Genomic DNA, 23,212 nt, shown 5'->3' on the forward strand with positions numbered 1-23,212 from the left:
TTGTGTTCAATTCCGTTAGGGAACTAATTAGCAGCCAAGCTAACTCCAATCAACTAGTTGAAAAATAGGTTTATTACAAAAAAAAAAAAAACCACTAACCTAATTTTTCGAATTTTAAAATTATAAATAAAAAAATTGATTTAGTTGGCTTAATATTGTAATTGACTTCTAGACTTTTTCTAACACTATTGATCATTATTGAAATTAGTCAAATTACAACCGTCATTGTAGGTAGGCCTATCGCTTTTACACACAAAAAGACCAAAATATGTGCATGCACCTCATAAATATGAACCCTGCTTCAGTCAAGGTAATAGTCACAATGATAATATTGGTCACGCACTGAGATAGATTATATTATATTGCACGAAGAAAATTGAAATGTGGCCGTCAGAATTGATCACTCTTCGTCCCTTTTTTTTTTTTGGTTGGCCTACCAGGGGAAATTATAAAAAGCACGTCCTTGCGTTTATTTATTAAAGAGTGCATGTAATTTAGAACGACATAATATATACCAATGTATATATGTTATAACATGCACAAGAGTAAATAAAATTATCAGAACAAGAATGGATTTCGGGGAAACATGGTTGATCTTCTAACTAATTTGGATTTTTCAAGTTAAAATAAAACTTACAATAATTCTGATTTACAGCGATCAGAGGTTAAATAACCAATCTGCTACCTTCCTTGGATGTTTGTTAAGCTGATATAATTTATGGAATATGATCCATCACTTCTATGAGAAGACTCTATATCCAACATTGTCTGCCTATGCATGAATGCTGGCTGCTTCGGCAAAGGAAGATTAACAGTTTCACTATTAAGCATTGAAATTACTGCAGTCATAGTAGGTCTATCCCTTGCAAGTTCTTGCACACACAAAAGCCCAATATGAATGCACCTCATTATATCTGCAAGACTACTCATGTTTGCTACTTCTGGATCTATTAGAGCTGTAATCTTATCATCATTCCACAATTTCCATGCCTATAAACATCAAGAATCACATGAACTATCTAGTTAGTTAAACTTTGAAGTAAAAAAATCATATTTTTATGAAATAGATTTTCTGGAAATGAGATAAATAACTAGAGACACTAGAGATGCTTACAAATCCAATAAGGCTTAGAGATTCTGCATCTTCATAAAAACTAGTATTTTTTCTCTTGCTAACGATCTCCAATAATAAAACACCGAAACTGAATACATCGGATTTTTCTGAAAATAGTCCTTCCATAACGTATTCCGGTGGCATATAACCACTGTATAAATTTAACGTTAATATTCTTAACTATTAATTTATATATAAAATTTTGGACAAAGACAATGAAAGATTCCTTACAATGTTCCGACAACCCTTCGAGTATTAGCCTCAGCTTCCGTGTAACCAAAAATCTTTGCCATGCCAAAGTCTGAAATTTTTGCATTTAATTCTCCATCAAGTAATATATTGCTTAACTTCAAATCTCTATGTATAATCCTTAATCTAGAATCTCTGTGAAGATAAAGTAAACCACGAGCTATTCCTTCGATTATATCAAAACGTTGTTCCCAACTTAGAATCTGTTTAGATGGATCTGTAATGACATGAAAATGGTTAGAGCATTTTAGCATAATATAAATATCATTGGTACTGATAAAGGAAGAGAACAAGATGAGTGAGAGGCTGAGAGCTGACCAAACATATATGCATCAAGACTCCTATTTGGCATGTATTCATAGATCAAAATCTTTTCATCTCTTTCTATACAACATCCAAGAAGTCTGACAAGATTTCGATGTTGAAGCTTTGATATTACCAACACCTCATTCATAAATTCTTCTAGCCCTTGTCCAGATGCTCTTGAAAGCCTTTTAACTGCTATTTCCTGCCCATCTTCCAATGTACCCTATATGGAAATTTCAAAGCATGTAATCAAAACCATGATTTCCTAGGATGACAAATATTGGTGTCACAAACATACCTTATATACTGGTCCAAAACCCCCTTGTCCTAGCTTATTATCTAAGTGAAAGTTGTTTGTTGCTATAGCAAGCCTTTCAAACTCAAACTGTGAAAGCTCAAGAAGCTCATTTTTCTGAATTCTGACCTGAACTCTGGAATTTGCTCTATCTACATCCAAATAGCAGTAAGAACATATAATTAAGGACAAATATATGAGCTTTTATATAGTCCATCAGAGTAGTAGAATGAATTAAAATGACAGATCACCTTTCCTTGAAGTTCTTTTCCACAAGATAAATGTGCATGACACAAGGACAATCACTCCTACCGTGACTGTAACTGAGATGATTACTGTTACATTATTTTTCTTTTTACCTGTCAACCAATGTTCAAATGGAAGTGAATCATTAATTTAGAGTACAACTGCTAAAGAAAATTAAAGAAAAGAAAAGAAGAGAAGTTACCAAGATCTGAATTGGGGACACGAATATAAACATCTGTTCCTCCACTTGAGAACCTTTGAATGTCAATTAAGTTCCCACCCCATAGCATGCAACCAATACCAGCATCATATGCATATGCTTCACAAGAGCAGTTTCCAATGCACTGAGTTCTGCAATCATATTCAGTAGGAGAGGACCATTCTACAAAGTTTGGTGTCTTAGTATTCTGCAACTTCACAAACCCATTATCTTCACACTGAAGAGCTTTCTTCCTAACACAACCGCTACTCCAATTTTGCCTATTCCATTCAGTAGCATTCTTTGGTTCAAACCCTGTTAAGCAGCTACAAATAGGTTGACTTGTGGGATCACAGATTCCAAATACTCCACACTTTCCATAAACATCACACTCTGAGTTAATAGCTGTCCATACGATTGACCAATTTCTCTTCCCATAATCCCAATAATAGTCTTTCATGTTTCCATCAGCTGTTAACACACAGATCAACAACAAGGACTGATTTGCAAAGGTGAAAGAAAGATAGTAAGTGCCGTTATCATCATACGATTTTTCCAAGTAAAATCCATCAAGATTGTTTATGTTATCTCCAGGTATTCCAAGAAAAGTTACACCGTTCCACGGACCGGTACGCCAGTAAGGTTGAACTCCCTTCCAGACGACCATTTCAGGGCTACTAAGGCCTTCGAGACTCAAGGAGAAGTCTCCAATGGATGGATCCTGAGGAGTTCTCCAGGAAGTGAGTTTTACTTCCTCACCGGTGATCTTGTTTGTGCTGAGCTGCATTTTCTGCAATAACGTGTTTGAAGGGTGTTGGAAACTCTGCCATAGGAACCTTCCTGTGGTGTTTTCTTGCAGCACAAGGTTGCCGGTGTTAAGAAGCTGCGCTGTTGTGTTGGATGAAATATTGGAGAGGTTTGTTGACCAAACAAGAATCCTACTGTTGTTTGCATTATCCATGAGAACAAGGTTTCCATCCTGAGATATTTGGAGTAGAGAAGAAGAAGAATCCTTTATAGGTTGGTCTCTGTTGGCAACCCACACGACAGGAGGGTTGGACATGTACCAGATTCCAAGGTAGGAGGAGTTTGTTGGCGTGAAGAATCCAAGGTGGAACATGCCATTATTAGAGCTTAAAGTTTCTGGTCCATTAAGGGGATCTGAGGGTGTGATAGTGTCTCTGGAATTTCCAACGTTCATGGATAGTAAGAGCAAAACGGTTACGTCTATGAAATGTCTCGTTAGCTCCATAATCAGATATTGATCCAAATTAGAGAGTTAGGAAGCAGATGATGAAGATGATCCTTCATTAGTCCTAATTAGTTTATTAAAGTCAATTGATTGTGTCACAATGATCTTGGGGGTCCAGTCGTTAGAAATAAACAATTTTTTGTTTATTATTTGTTAATTAAACTGGTCAAATAGACTCTGTACAAATAGATTAAAGTTGAGATGTGATCAAGCCACGTAGCTATATTGTTTCTTTCTACTGGCACGTCAACCCCGGCATCTAATAGTTCTAATCATCGTCTCTTTCATGAATCATGAGTAATGATTTTTTTTTAATATATAATAATAAAATTAGATGAATTCCGCCTCGGTCACTCTCTAGATCAAGGGATATATCCAGGTTCAATTGATGGGTACTTTTACATCTATCAAAATTAAGCTCCCAATTAAATTTAAACCAAAAAAAAAACCCCTTACAAATTGCATTCTTGTGGGATAGAAACCTTCTCAGAGTTATATATAACTAGAATGAGGTGCGGGAACCGTAAATTAACGATAATATATAATAAATATTAAAAATTGTTATATTTTGTAAAATTAAATTAAATGTGTAAATTAAATTTAAATTTATAAGGTATTTTATTTAAAATAATTTGTAATATAAAAAATTTAGATATTAGAGTTATATGTATAAAATGACATTTTTATTTGGTGGTTTAATTTTTGTATTTATTTTAGTTGATGAATTTAGTCTTTTTATGTGGCGTTCGTCCTCTTTTTTTATATTGGTTGTTGTTAGAGTTGTTACTTTTTTCTTTCTGTGTAGATTCTTGTGAAGTCATGTTCTTTATGAATTGTTGAGTTATATGCACTTTTTATTGTGTTGTTTGTTCCATCTTTACAAGTATGTTTTTCTTCCAAATATCTGTCTTGAATTTGTATAATTTTCTTTTTCCTTAATCTCTTGATGAGTATGTGATCTTCGTCTAATGATATTAGTGTTGGCGAAATTAGTTCTTATAATCAATAAATAATTTAAATTAGAAATAAAAATGATGTCTAAAATAACTAAAATAACTAAATAAGTGATTTTTTTTAGTTTGTTGTAACGAGTATTGAGGTTCAGTGTTTTTTGTTGGAACAAATATTTTGGTAAGAGGGTATTGTTTAGAACTTTCTTTTAAGATTAAAATCATTTACATTGACTTCAAATATAAGTGAGGTTGCACAAATTTTTCAATTGGGGTAGTGTTTCAATATCATTATTTTTCTGGAGTGCCATTAAATTTGAAACAGTTATACCTAATAATTTTTTTGCTTCGCCATCAAATGATACAAAAGTTTGATGGTTCATCAGTGGCTAAGAGAAGGGGAGGTTGAATCTTAGCCCTTTTTTCGCTTAGTAACTCTTGCTGTCCTTTAGAAAACTTGAGGATATATTTCTTGTTTTTTGTCTCGTGCCTAACCACGAGATTTTTTCGTTTTGTCTCGTGATCAGTCAGGAGATATTTTTCAGTTTTGTCTCATCTGCAGCAGAATCAGAAATGGAGTAGAAGAGAGAGTAAATCACACCAAGATATATCCTGGTTCAGCTGCAAAGTGCAATGCAACCTACATCCAGTCTCCATCACAACAATGATGGAATTTCACTATAATCATCTTTGATTACATACACCAATTCTCCCTAGGAACTACCCTTTCTATCCGGGACAAGTCCAGAATCTAATCCCAAAACTGAACTTGACTTTGTCACTGCCAAGCTTCTAACTGCTAAGTGCTAACCCAACTTGTAAGAGGATTCCCATAGTATCATGAAACACAACACAGATGTACAAAGGACCTCTAAAGACATCTATGGCTTTTTCTTTTAATTTTGCACTCTTTGTCTTTTTTTCGTCTATGACTTTTTCTTACAAATCTCACTGTTTGCCTTTTTCCATGAGACTCAAGACAGACAAAATTAAACAGAAAAATACAAAATAGAAAGCATTGAAGGAGAAGAACTTCTGTCAGCTTAGGTAGCTATGTGAACACTGTGCCTTGCACTCTCACTCCTTACTTCAAGCCCTGACTGTTCTCCCTTATTTATAGAGGGGGAAGCCTCCACGGTTGAAACCATTTGAACCAAGCTAAACTTTTTCTTCTTCAAGAAAAATCGGTTCGGCCAGAGAGAGAGAGGAGAGAAAACCGAATGCTATATCCAACATGCAATTACCTCTGAGTCTTCTCTTTACACCAAGCTTCATCAATCCGAGCCATCCCTCTTGACTTGCACTCTAAGAAGGACTCCTAGATCTTGATGCTTCTTAATGCATGACAGCTCCTCCTACTCCACTTTTGCTTCCTTCATCGCGTAGCCTTCCTAGCTACCTTCTGTGATGAGTGAACACAAAAGCAGAGATGAGCCATGCCTCTGAGATCTTCTTCCTCTGACCGAGATCTACTTCTTCCATTTTTGGTATGGAGAGCTTGAGCTTACTTTACCAAATCTTACCTTATTTTGGTGAAGATCTCACCCACAACATACTTTTTGTTTTCTTTTTCTTGCCATCATTGCGATGGTCTTATTGCTTGCTTCTTCTTCTCTACGGTAGCTTGCTATAGCTTCCATGCTTTTTCTGTGAAGTGGCCGATAGTGAGAAGAGAGAGTAGAAAGAAATGAGAGAGAAGAAAGAGAAGCATTAAATGGATTTGAACAAGTTAATTGAACAAAGTTAATTTTCTTCCCTTTTTCTGCTTTAGGTGGCGTGTAGCATTGATGATGATAATCAAATCAATTGTCAATTTCTCTCTCATTGTTTCCATGTGATTAATGATAGTTGAATTAAATTTGGAATCCATCACATGAGAGAGAGAGACATGAGAGAGAGAGAAACATTTGCTTTCTCTCTTTTCTTCATTTCGGACCAAGCTTTGGTCTTGGTAACAAAGATTTTGAATGGGCTAGTAATAATAATAATTCAATCTGGCCCAATAAAAAATAATAATAATAATTCAGCCACACTTCTTTAAATATTTTTTGAACCAATGCTGAATGTAAAATACACATTTGGGCTTGCAACTATTTTTCTTTTCTTTTCGGCCCAACCAAAAATCTGCACCAGCAAAATTATTTTCTCAAAATCAAATTAATAATTTTGTAATTAATCATATTAATAATGTTTAATCATCACTAATATTAATTTAGAGTTTTTCAAACTCATCAAAGTTGTTATATCACTTTGATCTGAAACCTTTAATTGAATTTCGAACCTAAAATAAGTATTGAGTTAGTAACTAATAATTTGATAGATGAGATTATGAAAAATATATAGAGTTACCTTATTATTAGATAGTGTGGTGTTTGATTACATGTACCACAAATGTAGTTATCTCCTTTTTCATATGTTTTCTTCTTACATTTTTCACATTCAACATAATTATCTCCATTGAGTAAGTTTGAGATGGTGTGTAGTTTGGAAATAAATTTTTTGTATTAAATTTGATGTTATTTGAAGGAATAGTAATAAGAGACTTATATAAGTAGTTCAAATAGTATGGAATTTGAATATTTGTAATGTAAAATTTATTATGATTAATAATATTATTATGACATTTATAATATGGATGTTTATTACATTGAATTGAATGAGTTATTTATAGAAATTAATAAATTAATTATTAGAATTATAAATTTATTGTATTGTTTACAACCGTAAGATATAATAAATATAGAAATATGAATTTAATGTCTTTGTAGGTTACAAATTTGGATAGACGTTATTAATTTCTAATTATTGTCGTTGGTAATTATTGTATTGTTTTTTGTATATTTTTTTGTTGATTTGGAAATAATAGATGATTTGGCAAAAATTGAGTGGTTGATTCTAAAATTTTGTCAAGTAAGCGATGTTGCTAACATGGCATTAGTAAAAAAAAAAAAGATGTCTTAAAAGTAATATGAATAAACTTATGTATCTACTTTTATATATTAAGAATAGATTAGATACACTAGTGTATCAATTCATTTACTGTTTTATTTATCAAATGTGTATAAAAATAATAAAAATAAAATTACCTAAGATGATAAGTAGTTTATAACTAAACTAAGAGATCTTGAGTTCTTGAAAATAGCAAAGAAATTATTATTTTTTATAAAATTTTAATTATTCTATTAGTCTTTATAGTTTTTGCAAAATTTTTAATTATATCCATCTTAGCAGTAATTGACTTAATTTTATAGGGATCCAACTAAAAAAAAAAATAGTGCAGGAACCCAAATAAAAGGAAAAAAAAGTGCAGGGACTCAATTAAAAAAAATAGTACAAGGACTCAATTAAAAGAAAAAAAAAGTACAGGAACCTAATTAAAAATTTCGCGATACTATAGAGACCAATAGAGTAATTAAACATTTTATAAATTGTATATAATAAATAGTATTTTAGAAAAAAAATTTGTGCAATGACCATTTTCATAAGTCGTATGCAACTATGCTACGTGTACATCAAAATCAGCTAACAAAGTTAGTCCCTAATATAAAATACATGTTGAAATACAAATAAACTTGTCGGCCCGATAGGAGAGATGATGACAATGATGAAATCATAGCCAATTAGCCACATGCATATTTTTTGGGTTCTTTAAAAATTTCAGTTCAGATATAACGGACTAAACAACAATAATTAGGTAGCTGCAAGCTATCAGCGTTAACTAAAATCTTGACAATTTTCTGTTTTGAGTTTTCACTTTTATTGTTCAGAATTTTGCCGTATACCAAACAAAGTATTTTTATCTTCCTTGAATATTTGTTAGGGTCACATTATTGATAGAGCCTAATTCCTTATTTGTAAGAGAAGATTCTATATCAATTATAGTCTGCCTTAGAATGAATGCTGGCTGTTTTGGAGGAGGAAGATTGATTGTCTCACTTTTAAACATTGAAATCACTGAAGTCATTGTAGGCCTATCTCTTGCAAGCTCTTGTACACATAAAAGACCAATATGTATGCACCTCATTATGTCTTCTTTGTTGCATGAGCTTGATATTTCTGGATCTATAAGAGATGCAATGTTATCTGCATTCCATAAATTCCATGCCTGCAAACATTAACAAGCATGTGTTATTTGTTAAGCTTTAAAGTCAAAATAGAAATTCTTAGAATAAGGTAACAGCTTAAGAGACTTACAAATCCTAAAAGATTCAAAGATTCAGCATCTTCATAAAAGCTGCTATTTTTTCTCTTACTAACAATTTCCAGCAGTAAAACACCAAAGCTAAATACATCAGACTTTTCCGAAAATAGTCCTTGTATAACGTATTCTGGTGACATATAACCGCTGCAGAAATTTTAAAGTTATTATTCTTAACTGTCATTATAAAATTTCAGACAAACAGTGTAGAAAAAATTCTTACTATGTTCCAACAACCCTTCTAGTATTGACCACATCTTGAGTCCGTGTAAAAATCTTTGCCATGCCAAAATCGGCAATTTTTGGATTCAGCTCTTCATCAAGCAATATGTTACTCATCTTTAAATCTCTATGTATAATTCTTAGTCTAGAATCTCTGTGAAGGTAAAGCAAGCCCCTTGCTATTCCTTCAATTATACTGAAACGTTTTTCCCAATTCAGTATTTGTGATTGATCTGTCATGCAATTAAAAGGATAGAATTATCATTTGTCTGATAAAATATGAATAAAAAACAACTTAACAGAATAAAAGACTATATATTTAAAGAGATTCACAAAATCAATTTTACTGCCTCTTTTCCTTTTCACCTTATTTCAATGATTCATCTTAGTATATCTTCGGTATGTAATAAAGTGGAGATGGTTTGCAGGAACTAACCGAACATATATGCATCTAGACTTTTGTTTGGCATGTACTCATAGATCAAAATCTTCTCATCTCCTTCTATACAACATCCAAAAAGTCTAACAAGATTAAAATGTTGAAGCTTTGATATTACCATAACCTCATTCATAAATTCTTCGTATCCTTGCCCGGATGATCTTGAAAGCCTTTTAACTGCTATTTCCTGTCCATCTTCCAATGTTCCCTGAAATAATGTTTTAGAAGTTGTTAGTAGCAATTAAAATTCATGATTTGGGACATGGTGAAATTCAATGTTTACCAACCAACATACCTTATATACTGGGCCATAACCTCCTTCCCCTAGCTTATTTGATAGATTAAAGTTATTTGTTGCAGCAACAAGTCTTTTAAACTCAAATTGGGAAAGCTCTGGGAATTTCACTAGGTCATTGTCTTTTCTCCTTGGTTTGTTTTTCGCTTTCTCTGTATTCAATGATAAACAATCTGCATCTTATTAATATTAATAGGAAAAGCATATAGTATTTCCCATATCACTAAGGAAATAAAGCAATATTAGTATTCTATACAAAGAAAATCTGTATTGAAAGCACTTGCTGCTTTGGATAAGTGATTAAGTGAAATTAGTTCGATTCCAATTAGGCCACATTTTCAAACATATGAAGCACATATCTTTGATTTAAGACCGAGGCAGTAGAATTAGAGATATGACCTCTGATTTGAATCCTTTTCCAGAAGATATAAGCACAGATGAGAATGATAGCAGCTCCTACTATGACTGGCACTGCAATGACCACTGTGACATTTTTCTTGTCTTCACCTGTTAACCATTTGGATTTGGATGTCATATGCAACAAATTCATCAGTTTGATATGGATAACAAGATTGTCACAGTCCAAACAACAAAGAAATAAAAGAGGGTACCAAGCTCTGAATTGGGAACTCGAATGTAAAGATCAATTCCTCCAGCTGAGAAGCTTTGTATGTCAGTTAAGTTTGCAGTCCACACCATACAACCAGTGCCAGCATCATATGCATATGCTGTGCAGGAGCAGTCCCCCAAGCACTGGCCTTTGCAGTCGTTTCCAATCGCGGTAGACAACCACTTGATAGAGGCTGGAACCTTGGCATTCTGCAACTTCACAAATCCATCTTCTTTATTATTTCTGAGACTCTCATTCTCACACTGAAAAGGTTCCTTCCTAATACAACCTCTGCTCCAGTTCTGTTTATTCCACTCCTCAGGATTCCTTGGCTTATACCCTCTCAAACAGCTGCAAATCGGAGAATTCGTGGAATCACAAATTCCAAACTCTCCACACTTGCCATACACATCACACTCTGAATTTATAGCTAACCACGAGTCAAGCCATTCTCCCTTTTCATGATCCCAATATGTTTCATGTAGGTTTCCATCAGTACTCAACATGTAGTAGTATACAGACTCAGGATTGTTTGAGTAGTTGTAAGCAAGATAGTAATTAGTAATTCCATTATCCATGTCTTCCACACCTAAGTAAAACCCTGAAAGAAAGTTGCTTCTCATGTCAGGTATGCCAAGAAACTTTTGACTATTCCATGGACCACTGCGCCAGTGAGGTTGGCTCCCTCTCCATATCATCACTTCCGGGATATTCAGGTGTTCAAGACTCACTGAGAATTCTCCAATGGATGGATCCTGGGGGCTTCTCCATGAAGTCAGTTTTATTCTCTCCCCGCTAATGTTACCGGTACCGAGTTCCATTCCCTGCAGGAAAGTGTTGGTGGGGTGTTGGAAACTCTGCCATAGGATCCTTCCTGTGGAGTTTTCTTGCAACAGAAGGTTGCCGTTGTTTAGAAGCTTAGCTAATGTGTTAGATGAAATATTGGAGGCTTTTGTTGACCAAAGGGCCACACTTTTTGAATTCATCACAACAAGGTTTCCATCCTTTGATATCTTGAGCAGCCCAGAAGATGAAGAATCAGTTATTGGTTGGTTTCTGTTGGCAACCCATACGACAGAGGGTTTGGTCATGAACCAGATACCGAGGTAGGATGAAAAGGTTGATGAGTTAGTAGGGGTGAAAAATCCAAGGTGGAACAAACCATTACTGGAGCTTAAAGTTTCGGAGGCATTAAGGATGTAGGAAGAGGAGATGGTGTCCAAGGAAGTGCAAGTGGAAAAAAGTGCTAGTAGCAAAACCAGTGACCCCATAAGCATCATTAATGGGTTATTGGAGATTTTAGGAATGAATTAGTGATAGATTATATCAGATCAAATTTTAACCATCACAAAGAAAGTTCATGTTTCAAATACATCAGGAATATAGTTTTCAACCAAACAGATATTAAAGGATGACCTTATGTTACCTCAACATAAACCTGCTATAAGATTAGGAAAAATAAAGGTAAATAATGAAAATATTAAATAATGTAAATAATAGATATATCGGATGTTTATTTTATTAGTGTACGGATGGTTATTTTAATATTAAAATTTAGAAAGTTAATTTAGAAGTATAATATATTTTTATTTGATTGGTGGTTGTTCATATTGTTTAATAAAATCATCGTCGCTAGCATTCTTCGACGTAAGATTAAGATTAGTCGTGGTGGTTGTGTAATCTAATTGGGTGGCTTCTTTGTAAATAATTTCAAGGCTTGACAAGATAGTTAGGAAACCGGTTTTTCAAGGACATCATAGCAGTATTATTTGGAAAAGTAAATCGCACGTGGTATACTTGTATTAGAGTTTGTTTATTCATCATAAATATCAAATATGGTAAAAATCTCTTTATTCATTTTTTTTTAAATTATGAGTATTGTCTTATTGAAAGCAATCATGTTTCAGCATTTATTTATTTATTTTTTAAAAAATCAACTCTTTTAGCATTGATTTTTCCAACTCAAATATGAAATCGCTTAGTCACCAAAAAAAAAATATGAAATCGCTTATAATGGTCAAAATGGTCTCAAATATGTAAGATACCATGTACTATGGAACCAAAAACATAAATAAATAAACAAATAAAGAAAAAAAATCTATTCTTAATATATAAAAGTAAATGGATAAATTTATTTACATTAATTTTAAGATATATTTATTTTTTTACTAATGTTATGTCAACAATATCGCTTATTTGGCAAAATTTTAGAATTGACCATTCATTTTTTGCCAAATCAACTATTATTTTCAAATCAACAAAAAAAAATATACAAAAAAATATACAAGTAATAAAAATATATACAAATTAGGGTGCAAAATTACCAATAACAATAATTAAAAATTAATAGTGTCTAACCAAATTTGTAACCTACAAAAACATTGAATCCTATTCCTATATTAATTATTAAAATATACAAAAAAATATACAAGTAATAGAAATATATAAAATTATCAATGACAATAATTAAAAATTAATAGTGTCTAACCAAATTTGTAACCTACAAAGACATTGAATCATATCTCTATATTAATTATTTTTACGGTTATAAACAATACAATAAATTTATAACCCAATAATTGATTTATTAATTTTTATAAATAACTCATTAAATATAATAAATATCAATGTTACAAATGTAATAATAATATTATTAATCATAATAAATTTTACATTATAAATATTTAAATTTCATACTATTTGAATTACTTATATAAGTCTCTTATCACTATTCCTTCAAATAACATCAAATTTAGTACATAAATTTATTTCCAAAATACACAACATCTCAAACTTACTCAACAGAGCATCATTCTTCGCGTGGTTAGAAAACATTAACACCCGCAAATAAAGATGAGTCTCTTTACTTAGAAATGATTATATTATATGAAAAGGTACAAAATAAGCATATTTATTGTATTTTTAAATTGAATTTACAAAAAAATACTTTAATTATTTTTTTATACTTTTTATATTATTTTATAATACTTTGTATATAATTGTATTTTAATATTGTTAAAATTATACTTCTTTCAATATGCTATTTACTGTTCCTTTTCTAATAATTAAAAAAAAATGTAATCATTTTTTAACAAATTGTTAACTATGATTTACTAACAATGTAGAGAACACCTCTTCATGTAATTGTGAAGAAAAATATCATGAACAAATTCAAACATTTGTTACCAGAAGAAAAAGTCTATACTATAAAAAATTTGAAAATAGAAAATGCAAATGATTTGTATAGACCAATTAAAGGTACAATGAAATTAAACTTTTTACTCACAATTGTTATGAAAAAAATTAAAGATCCAATTTTGAACATTTTCCAACACTATTTTAAATCTGCATCACTTGAGACATTGTTTGACGAAGTGGGTTAAAAAAAATATTAATAGTTAATTTCACTTTATACTATTTCAATTATTCAAAAAAAAAATTTTACACATTTTTTATTATAAATATCATTGGAAAACTGCATGCACGTCTAAGAGATTAAGGAGAACGAAAATCATACAATAAAAATGTGTAGAACTATTTTTGAATAATTGAAATAATATAACGTGAAATTACCTATTAATATTTTTCTTTTACCCACTCTATCGGACAATGTCTCAAGTGATGCAAATTCAAAAATAGTGTTGAGAAATGTTTAAAACTGGATCTTTAATTTTTTTTTTTACAACAGTTGTGAGTAAAAAATTTACTTTCATTGTACCTTTAATTGGTCTATTTGCATCTTCTATTTACAAATTTTTTATGGTATAGACTTTTTCTTCTTGTAACAAATGTTTGAATTTGTTCATCATATTTTTCTTCATAATTACATGAAAAGGTATTTCCTACAGTGTTAGTAAATCATAGTTAATAATTAATTAAAAAATGATTACATTTTTTTAATTTATTAAAAAAGGAATGATGAGTAGCATATTGAAAGAAGTATAATTTTAACCATATTAAAATACAATTATATATAAAATATTATAAAATAATTTAAAAAATATAAAACAAAAATAATTAAAGCATTTTTTTTGTAAATTCAATTTAAAAAATACAATCAATATGTTTGTTTTGTACCTTTTCATCTAATATAATCATTTCTAAGTAAAGAGACTCCTCTTCATTTGTGGGTGTTAATGTTTTCTAACCACGCGAAGAATAATGTTCCATTGAGTAAGTTTAAGATGTTGTATATTTTGGAAATAAATTTCTTTTGCTAAATTTAATGTTATTTGAAGGAATAGTGATAAGAGACTTATATAAGTAGTTTAAATAGTATGAAATTTAAATATTTATAACGTAAAATTTATTATGATTAATAATATTATTATGACATTCGTAACATGGATGTTTATTATATTTAAGGAGTTATTTATAAACATTAATAAATTAATTATTAGGTTATAAATTTATTGTATTGTTTATAACCATAAAAATAATTACTATAGGGATAGGATTCAATGTCTTTGTAAGTTACAAATTTAGTTAGACACTGTTAATTTCTAATTATTGTCATTGATAATTTTTTGTATTTTTTATTTTTTTTGTTGATTTGGAAATAATAGTTTATTTGGCAAAAAATAAGTAGTCGATTCTAAAATTTTGCCAAATAAACGATATTTCTGGCTCAAAATGAATGCTGGCTGTTTTGGAGGAGGAAGATTGATTGTCTCACTATTAAGCATTGAAATTACTGAAGTCATTGTAGGTCTATCTCTTGCAAGCTCTTGTACATATAGAAGACCAATATGTATGCACCTCATTATATCTTCTTTGTTGCATGAACTTGATATTTCTGGATCTATTAGAGATGCAATGTTATCTGCATTCCATAAATTCCAAGTAATACAGTGTGCTGACATTTGATTAGTTTCGTGCTGCATAAGGAATAAAATTTCAACCCAAATAGGCATTAAACAAAGAGCTATCTCAGTTCATCATAAACATTTTATTTAACATTAGTCCAAGTCAAAAAGAACTTTGTAATTTAAATATATAGCTTCATTGCAAATAATTTGAAGGCTTGACTAGATCATTTGAGAATGGCTTTTAAGTTTTAAGCTTATCATAGCTGTTTCTTCAGGGAAAGAAATATCGCACTTTAGTCGGTTAACACCACTTGTTTAAAATATATAATTTGCTATTTTGAAGTCATTAACTAGTATTAAAAAAAATAATCTTTGCTAGCTAACTATTTTTCTAGTTATTTTTTTAATTGGACTTTGAAGTCGCATGAACTTGATATTGCTGCATCCACTACAGATGTAACCTTATCAGCATTCCATAAATTCTATGCCTGCAAAAATTTACAAACATGAACTTGCTGTTAAGCTTTAAAGTCTGCATGACATCATCAAAATCAAATACTGACTTTTAATTTGAAAAGGAAGGTAACTAACATGAGAAGCTTACAAATCCTGAAAAGACTGAAAGATTCTGCATCCTTGCAAAATACATGAGATTTTTCTTAAAATAAACTTTGAATATTTGTTAGTGTCACATTATTGTTCAGAATTTTGCTGTATCCTAAACAAAGTATTTTATCTTCCTTGGACATTTGTTAGGCTCACATTATTAATGGAGCATAATCCATCACTTGTCATAGAAGACTCTATATCCAGCAGAGTCTGCCTCTGAACGAATGCTGGCTGCTTGGGAGAAGGAAGATTAACAGTCTCACTATTAAGCATTGAAACCACTGCAGTCATTGTAGGCCTATCTCTTGCAAGTTCTTGCACACACAAAAGACCAATATGTATGCACCTCTTTATATCTTCTTTGTTGCATGAACTTGATATTTCTGGATCTATTAGAGATGCAGTGTTATCAGCATTCCATAAATTCCATGCCTGCAAACATTTACAACCATGTACTGGTTGTTAAGCTCTAAAGTCAAAATAGAAATTCTAAGAATAAGGTAATTAGCTTGAGAGACTTACAAATCCCAAGAGGCTCAAAGATTTAGAATCTTCACAAAAGCTGGTATTTTTTCTTCTACTCACAATCTCCAACAGCAAAACACCGAAGCTAAATACATCAGATTTCTCTGAAAATAGTCCTTCCATAGCATATTCTGGTGACATATAGCCGCTGTATAAACTCTATATTGTTATTCTTAACTATCATTTGGACATAAAATTTTAGAAAAATAGTTAAAAGAATCCTTACTATGTTCCAACAACTCTTCTAGTATTGACTGCATCTTCGGTTCGACTAAAAATTTTTGCCAGGCCAAAATCCGCAATTTTTGGATTTAACTCTTCATCAAGCAGTATGTTACTCAACTTCAAATCTCTATGTATAATTCTCAGTCTAGAATCTCTGTGAAGATAAAGTAAACCCCGAGCTATTCCATCGATTATACTAAAACGTTTTTCCCAATTCAGTATCTGGTTTGATTGATCTGTCATGCCATTAAAATGATAGAATTATAATTTCTTTAATAAAATGTAAAAAAAAAAACATATTTAAGAGCTGTAGAGATTCACAAAATCAGTTTTGTCCCTCTTATCATATCTTTGGTAGGTAAGGAGGAGATGGTTTGTAGGAACTAACCAAACATATATGCATCTAGACTTTTGTTTGGCATGTACTCATAGATCAAAATCTTCTCTTCTCCTTCTATACAACATCCAAAAAGTCTAACAAGATTACGATGTTGAAGCTTTGATATTACCATAACCTCATTCATAAATTCTTCATATCCTTGCCCGGATGATCTTGAAAGCCTTTTCACTGCTATTTCCTGTCCATCTTCCAATGTTCCCTAAAGAACAATTTAGAAGTTGTTAGTAGCAATTAAAATTCATGATTTGGAGAATGGTGAAATTCATTGTTTACCAGCATACCTTATATACTGGTCCATAACCTCCTTCTCCTAGCTTATTAGATAGATTGAAGTTATTTGTTGCAGCAACAAGTCTTTCAAACTCAAATTGGGAAAGCTCTCGGAGTTTTACTAGGTCATTGTCTTCTCTCCTTAATTTGTATTTTGCTCTCTCTGTATTCAATGATCAACATTCAACAATTTGCATCTTAGTAATACTAATGGAAAAGCATATAGTATTTCCAATACCCAAAGAAAAAAAGAGCAATATTTAATATTCTATAGTTGGAAAGCTTTTACTGAAGTTAGGAGTCTATACAAAGTCAGAAAATCTATGTTGAAAAGAAACAGTTGCAGTTTTGGATTAGTGATCTACTGATCTACCAAGCACTTGTAACAAAAACAAGTCTATAAGGCAGTAAAATTAGAGATATCACCTCTGATTTGAATCCTTTTCCAGAAGATATAAGCACAGGTGAGAATGATAGTGGTTCCTACTATCACTGACTCTGCAATGACCACTGTGACATTTTTCTTGTCTTCACCTGTTAACCATTGGATGTCATATGCAACAAATTCATCAGTTTGATATGGATAACAACATTGTCACAGTCCAAACCAAAAAAGAAATAAAAGAGGTACCTAGCTCTGCATAGGGAACTCGAATGTAAAGATCAGTTCCTCCAGTTGAGAATATCTGAAGATCAATTAAGCTTCCAATCCATGACATGCAGCCAGTGCCAGCATCATATGCATATGCTGTGCAGGAGCAGTTGCCTAAGCACTCAGCTTTGCAATCGTCCTCAGCAGCATATGACCACAAGATAGAGGCTGGAACCTTGGCATTCTGCATCTTCACAAATCCATCTGGTTTGTTATTTTTTACACTCTCACTCTCACACTGAAAAGGTTCGTTCCTAACACAACCGCTGCTCCAGTTCTGTTTGCTCCATTCCTCATCATTCCTTGGCTTATACCCTCTCAAACACCTGCAAATCGGAGAGCTCCTGTGATCACAAATTCCAAACTCTCCACACTTGCCATACACATCACAATCTGAATTTATAGCTAACCAGGAGATGAACCAATCTCTCTTTTCATGATCCCAAGATAATTCGTATACATTTCCATCAACACTTAATAAGTAGTATACAGGAAAAGTATGATTTCCGTAGTTGTAAGCAAGATAGTAATTAGTATTGCCGTTATCTTGACTTAAGTAAAACCCAAAAAGATAGTTGGTTGCCATGTCAGGTATCCCCAGAAATATTTGACCATTCCATGGACCACTACGCCAGTGAGGTTGGCTCCCTCTCCACACCAACACTTCCGGGATATTCAGGCGTTCAAGACTCATTGAGAATTCCCCAATGGATGCATCCTCATGACTTTTCCACGAGGTGAGTTTTGTTCTCTGGCCGCCGCTGATGTTACCGGTGCTGAGTTCCATTCCCTGCAAGAAAGCGTTTGTGGGGTGTTGGAAACACTGCCATAGGATCCTTCCTGTTGCGTTTTCTTGCAGCACAAGGTTTCCGGTGTTCAGAAGCTTAGCCGTTGTGTTAGATGAAATATTAGACACATTTGTAGACCAAAGGATGTCATCTTGTGAATTCAGCAGAACAAGGTTTCCATCTTTAGATATCTTGAGCACACCAGAGGAAGAAGAAGAAGAAGAAGAATCCTTTATTGGTTGGTCTCTGTTGGCAACCCACACCAAAGGAGGTTTGGTTATGTACCAGATTCCGAGGTAGGAAAAGGTGGAGTTGGTAGGGGTGAAGAATCCTAGATGGAACATACCATCATTAGAGCTTAAAGTTTCGGGGGCTTTAAGGATGTAAGAGGAAGTGATGGTGTCTAAGGAACTTCCAGCATCATGTAGGAAGAAACTAAAGCAAAGTGTTAGCAAAACTTGTGTGTTTATAAAGTGACTACTTAGTCCCATAACCATCATTGAGAGATGAATGAATGAATGTGTTTTGAGAGTGGAGGAAGATCTGGTTTTGCTTGATTTGATTCAAAGTATACAATGCGCTGACATTTGATTAGTTTCGTGCTGCATAAGGAATAAAAATTCAACCCAAATAGGCATTAAACAAAGACATATCTTACGTCAACATAAGCATTTTATTTTATTTAACATTAGTCTAAGCCAAAAAGAACTTACTATTGCAAATAATTTGACTATCTTAGCTTTTGTTGCTCTTTTGTCGGAAGAAACATTATATGCTTTCGTTGATGAGTAAATGCTGGCCAGATTTTAATAAAAGTACTGGCCTCTAGACTTTCTCTTAATAAAGGGGCATTCAGCATTGATTGTCTATTTGTGGATGCAAACCTCGCATCTTATTCTTTGTATTTTATTTCCATCATATATAAGTTGAATGAAATATTGTAAGTAACTGTTGTTACAAATTGCTTGAATGATGCAGCTCTTCTAATTTTAACTGTAGTGGCATAAAAGAAAGAAAATAATTGATGAAGCATCATAATAATTAATTATTTTACAAAAAGACATGATCAATCCTTTATCTTCCTTGGATGTTTGTTAGACTCATGTAATTGATGGAACATGCTCCATCATTTCTAAGAGAAGACTCTACATCTATCATAGTCTGTATTTGAATGAATGCTGGCTGTTTGGGAGGAGAAAGATTAACAGTCTCACTATTAAGCATCGAAATTACTGCAGTCATAGTAGGCCTATAGCTTGCAAGTTCTTGTACACACAAAAGACCAATATGTATGCACCTCGTTATGTCTTCTTTATTGCTTGGATTTGATATTTCTGGATCTATTAGTGATGCTATGTTGTCATTTCTCCACAATTTCCATGCCTGCAAACATTAACAGTAAGCATGTACTAGTTGTTAACCTTCACATTACTAGGAACTAGGAAGAAATTCCTTTTGGAAAATATTAAATTGAGGTGAGTGATTTAAAAAAAAACTTACAAACCCCAAAAGGCTCAAAGATTCAACATTCTCATAAAAGCTGCTATTTTTTCTGCCACTAATAATCTCCAAAAGTAAAACTCCGAAACTAAATACGTCTGATTTTTCTGAAAATAGTCCTTGTAGAGCATATTCTGGTGATATATAACCACTGCATAAATTTTAAGGTTAATTTCTTTAACTATCATTTCATATAAAAATTATATTCCAACAAAAGATAGAAGAATACTTACAACGTTCCAACAATTCTTCTGGTATTGGCCTCATTTTCAGTATTCTCAAAAATTTTTGCCATACCAAAATCTGATATTTTCGGATTTAACTCGTCATCTAACAATATATTACTTAATTTCAAGTCTCTGTGTATAATCTTTAATCTAGAATCTCTGTGAAGATAAAGTAAACCTCGAGCGATTCCTTCGAGTATGTTAAAACGTTTTTCCCAATTTAATACCTTTTGTTTAGGCGGATCTGCAATAACAACAAAATGTTATGAGTATTTTAGCTATATATCAAAGAAGGACCCAAATTAATTGAATGATAACAAATTCATCCACTGAAAAGAGATTCATTTTTATCAAATAAGATGAGATGATGGAAACTAACCAAATATATGTGCATCCAAACTTCTGTTTGGTAGGTATTCATAGATCAAAATCTTTTCATCTCTTTCGATGCAACATCCAAGAAGTCTGACAAGATTTCGATGTTGAAGTTTTGATATTACCATAACTTCATTCATAAATTCTTCTACACCTTGTCCAGATGTTTTTGAAAGTCTTTTAATTGCTATCTCCTGTCCATTTTCCAATCTACCCTGAAAGATATGAACAAAACTCACAATCTGTGGGATATAACACTTACTGTGTTAAGAAAGAAGATACATACTGTAATACTAATACCTTATATACAGATCCAAAACCACCTTGTCCTAGCTTATTATTGGAGTGGAAGTTGTTTGTTGCAGTAGCAAGCTTTTCAAGCTCAAATAGTGAATTCTCCGGAAGTTCAACTTGACTTGTATCATTAACATAACTTCTTCTCTGAATTCTTTGAAGTGCTTTCACTGCACAGAAATATCAAATGTTACAAATTATTTATTCTGCATAGGAAAACATATTGTATGAACTGTAGTTACCTCCTCTGATTGCCCTTTTCCTCAAGATATATGCACAAGCCACAACAAGAGCCATTGCTATTATGACCGAAAGAACTATGATCAGTGTGTGATTTTTCTTCTCTTCAGTGTTCAAAGAAATTAAGATGAAGTTAGTCCTGGTGTTCTACATGTCATCATGTACAAACAAGACATTGAGCAATGAAATTCATAATGAAGTTACCAAGTTCCGAAGAGGGAACTCGAATGTAAAGATCAATTCCTCCCATTGAGAACTGCTGTATGTCAATCAAGTTTCCACACCATAACATGCAGCCAATGCCAGAATCATAAGCATATGCAATGCAAGAGCAATTTGCCAAGCACTCAGTTCTGCAATCATAAGCAATGGAAGACAACCACTGTGAAAAATCTGGAACCTTGACATTTTGCAGCTTCACAAACCCATCACTACTCCTATTATTTCTAACTCTCTCATCACACTGCAGAGGCTTCTTCCTCACACAACCGCTGCTCCAGTTTTGTTTATTCCACTCTTGAGCATTCTTTGGCTCAAACCCTCTCAAACAGCTGCAGATAGGTGAATTTTTAGGATCACAGCTTCCAAAGGGACCACACTCTCCATAAACATCACACACAGAGCTTACAGCAGACCAGTCCACAATCCAATCTCTCTTTGCATAATCCCAATAGGTTTCGTGAAAGTTTCCATCAGAACTCAACACATACATCATTGACACATTCGCATAGTTGTATGAGAGGTAGTAAGTGCCGTTGGTTTGACCTTCACCATCTAAGGAGAACCCGTCAAGATAGTTCGTGTTCATAGTAGGTATCCCAATAAAAACTTGACCGTTCCATGGACCGCTTCGCCAATGAGGTTGAGTTCCTTTCCATATGAACACTTGAGGGATGTTAAGGGGTTCAAGACTCATAGTGAAGTCTCCTATGGATGGATCATTAGGAGTTCTCCATGAGGTGAGTTTCACTCTCTGGCCGGTAATCTCATTGGTGCTAAGCTCCATTTTCTGCAAGAAAGTATCTGCAGGGTGCTGGAAACTCTGCCAAAGGATCCTTCCTGTGGTGATTTCTTGCAACACAAGGTTTCCGGTGTTCTGAAGCTGTGCCGTTGTGTTGGATGTAATATTTGTGATGTTTGTTGACCAAAGAATCTGCTTCTGTTGGTTCATGACAACAAGGTTTCCATCCTCAGATATTTTGAGATGCCCTGAAGAAGAATCCTTTATAGGTTGGTTTCTGTTGGCAACCCAGACCACAGAGGATTTGGACATGTACCAAATTCCGAGGTAGGACAAGGTTGATGAGTTAGAAGGGGTGAAGAATCCTAGGTGGAACAAAGTGTTGTTGGAGCTTAAGGTTTCAGGGTCCTTAAGGATGTAATTTGAGGAGGTTATGGTGTCTAATAAGGAATTCGCAACATGGCAGAAGCTAAGTGTTAGTAGCAGCAAAACTGGTATGTGCATGTCAACTTTGATGAAGTGAAGTAACATCATAATTACATGAAACAGTTAAAGTTCTTGGTTGGATAGGAAAGTTTGGAAGATGACTGTGAACAAGTTTTTGAATCACAAAGACAATAAGTTTCTCCATTTTAGATAAGTTAAATAAATAGTTGGTTTATTGAATATTGTAGATATAACCTTGCTTCCGACACCAGCTGTTTTACTTTTTATATTTTATCTTCGTTTTTTTCTTGAGAAGGGTAGGTACGTAATCATTATTGTTCATGTGTGTTTAGTTGTTTACTCTACATTTTATTTATTAATTCGTGTCTGTAGAATATTGTAGATGAATGAATTTATATATGACAGGGTTTAATAATAGTCTAATGTTATGTTTAGTCTCCCTGAAATTTCTTGACATCATTCCAGGATTTTGCGAAACAACGAACTGATAGATTTTTTTAGGGAAAGTTTAATTCG

The 23,212-nt window shown here is 32.8% G+C and overlaps 3 protein-coding genes across 4 annotated transcripts; all 3 read right to left on the reverse strand.

The window, feature by feature from the left end:
• Window positions 1-490: 490 nt before the first annotated feature.
• On the reverse strand, window positions 491-11,768 carry LOC112714694 (uncharacterized). Its single transcript, XM_025766354.3, has 14 exons — window positions 10,377-11,768; window positions 10,165-10,272; window positions 9,766-9,917; window positions 9,468-9,678; window positions 9,033-9,264; window positions 8,806-8,956; window positions 8,411-8,716; window positions 2,413-3,682; window positions 2,216-2,323; window positions 1,968-2,116; window positions 1,682-1,892; window positions 1,346-1,580; window positions 1,115-1,265; window positions 491-990 (listed from the first exon to the last, which is right to left on the reverse strand). Exons 1-14 carry the CDS (start codon window positions 11,653-11,655, stop codon window positions 682-684), a joined length of 4,872 nt encoding a protein of 1,623 aa, XP_025622139.2. The 5' UTR covers window positions 11,656-11,768; the 3' UTR covers window positions 491-681.
• A 3,957-nt stretch (window positions 11,769-15,725) lies between these two features.
• On the reverse strand, window positions 15,726-19,248 carry LOC112714693 (G-type lectin S-receptor-like serine/threonine-protein kinase At1g11330). Of its 2 annotated transcripts, XM_025766352.3 has the most exons (7): window positions 17,844-19,248; window positions 17,639-17,746; window positions 17,224-17,375; window positions 16,931-17,141; window positions 16,544-16,778; window positions 16,315-16,465; window positions 15,726-16,224 (listed from the first exon to the last, which is right to left on the reverse strand). In XM_025766352.3, the coding sequence occupies exons 1-7, from the start codon at window positions 19,150-19,152 to the stop codon at window positions 15,916-15,918; spliced, it is 2,475 nt and encodes an 824-aa protein (XP_025622137.1). In that variant the 5' UTR covers window positions 19,153-19,248; the 3' UTR covers window positions 15,726-15,915. The 2 variants fall into 2 exon arrangements, with proteins under 2 accessions (XP_025622137.1, XP_072060542.1); XM_072204441.1 differs by lacking the exon at window positions 15,726-16,224 and having other exon boundaries at window positions 16,314-16,448.
• Window positions 19,249-19,677: 429 nt separating this feature from the next.
• Window positions 19,678-22,894, reverse strand: LOC112714700 (G-type lectin S-receptor-like serine/threonine-protein kinase At1g11330). The gene is made up of 7 exons (XM_025766361.2): window positions 21,493-22,894; window positions 21,291-21,392; window positions 21,055-21,218; window positions 20,759-20,969; window positions 20,386-20,623; window positions 20,153-20,303; window positions 19,678-20,035 (listed from the first exon to the last, which is right to left on the reverse strand). Exons 1-7 carry the CDS (start codon window positions 22,781-22,783, stop codon window positions 19,727-19,729), a joined length of 2,466 nt encoding a protein of 821 aa, XP_025622146.1. The 5' UTR covers window positions 22,784-22,894; the 3' UTR covers window positions 19,678-19,726.
• Between the last annotated feature and the right edge of the window lie 318 nt (window positions 22,895-23,212).

The sequence above is a fragment of the Arachis hypogaea genome, chromosome 10, assembly GCF_003086295.3.
Source record: "Arachis hypogaea cultivar Tifrunner chromosome 10, arahy.Tifrunner.gnm2.J5K5, whole genome shotgun sequence".
In the NCBI taxonomy this organism is placed as follows: domain Eukaryota; kingdom Viridiplantae; phylum Streptophyta; class Magnoliopsida; order Fabales; family Fabaceae; genus Arachis; species Arachis hypogaea.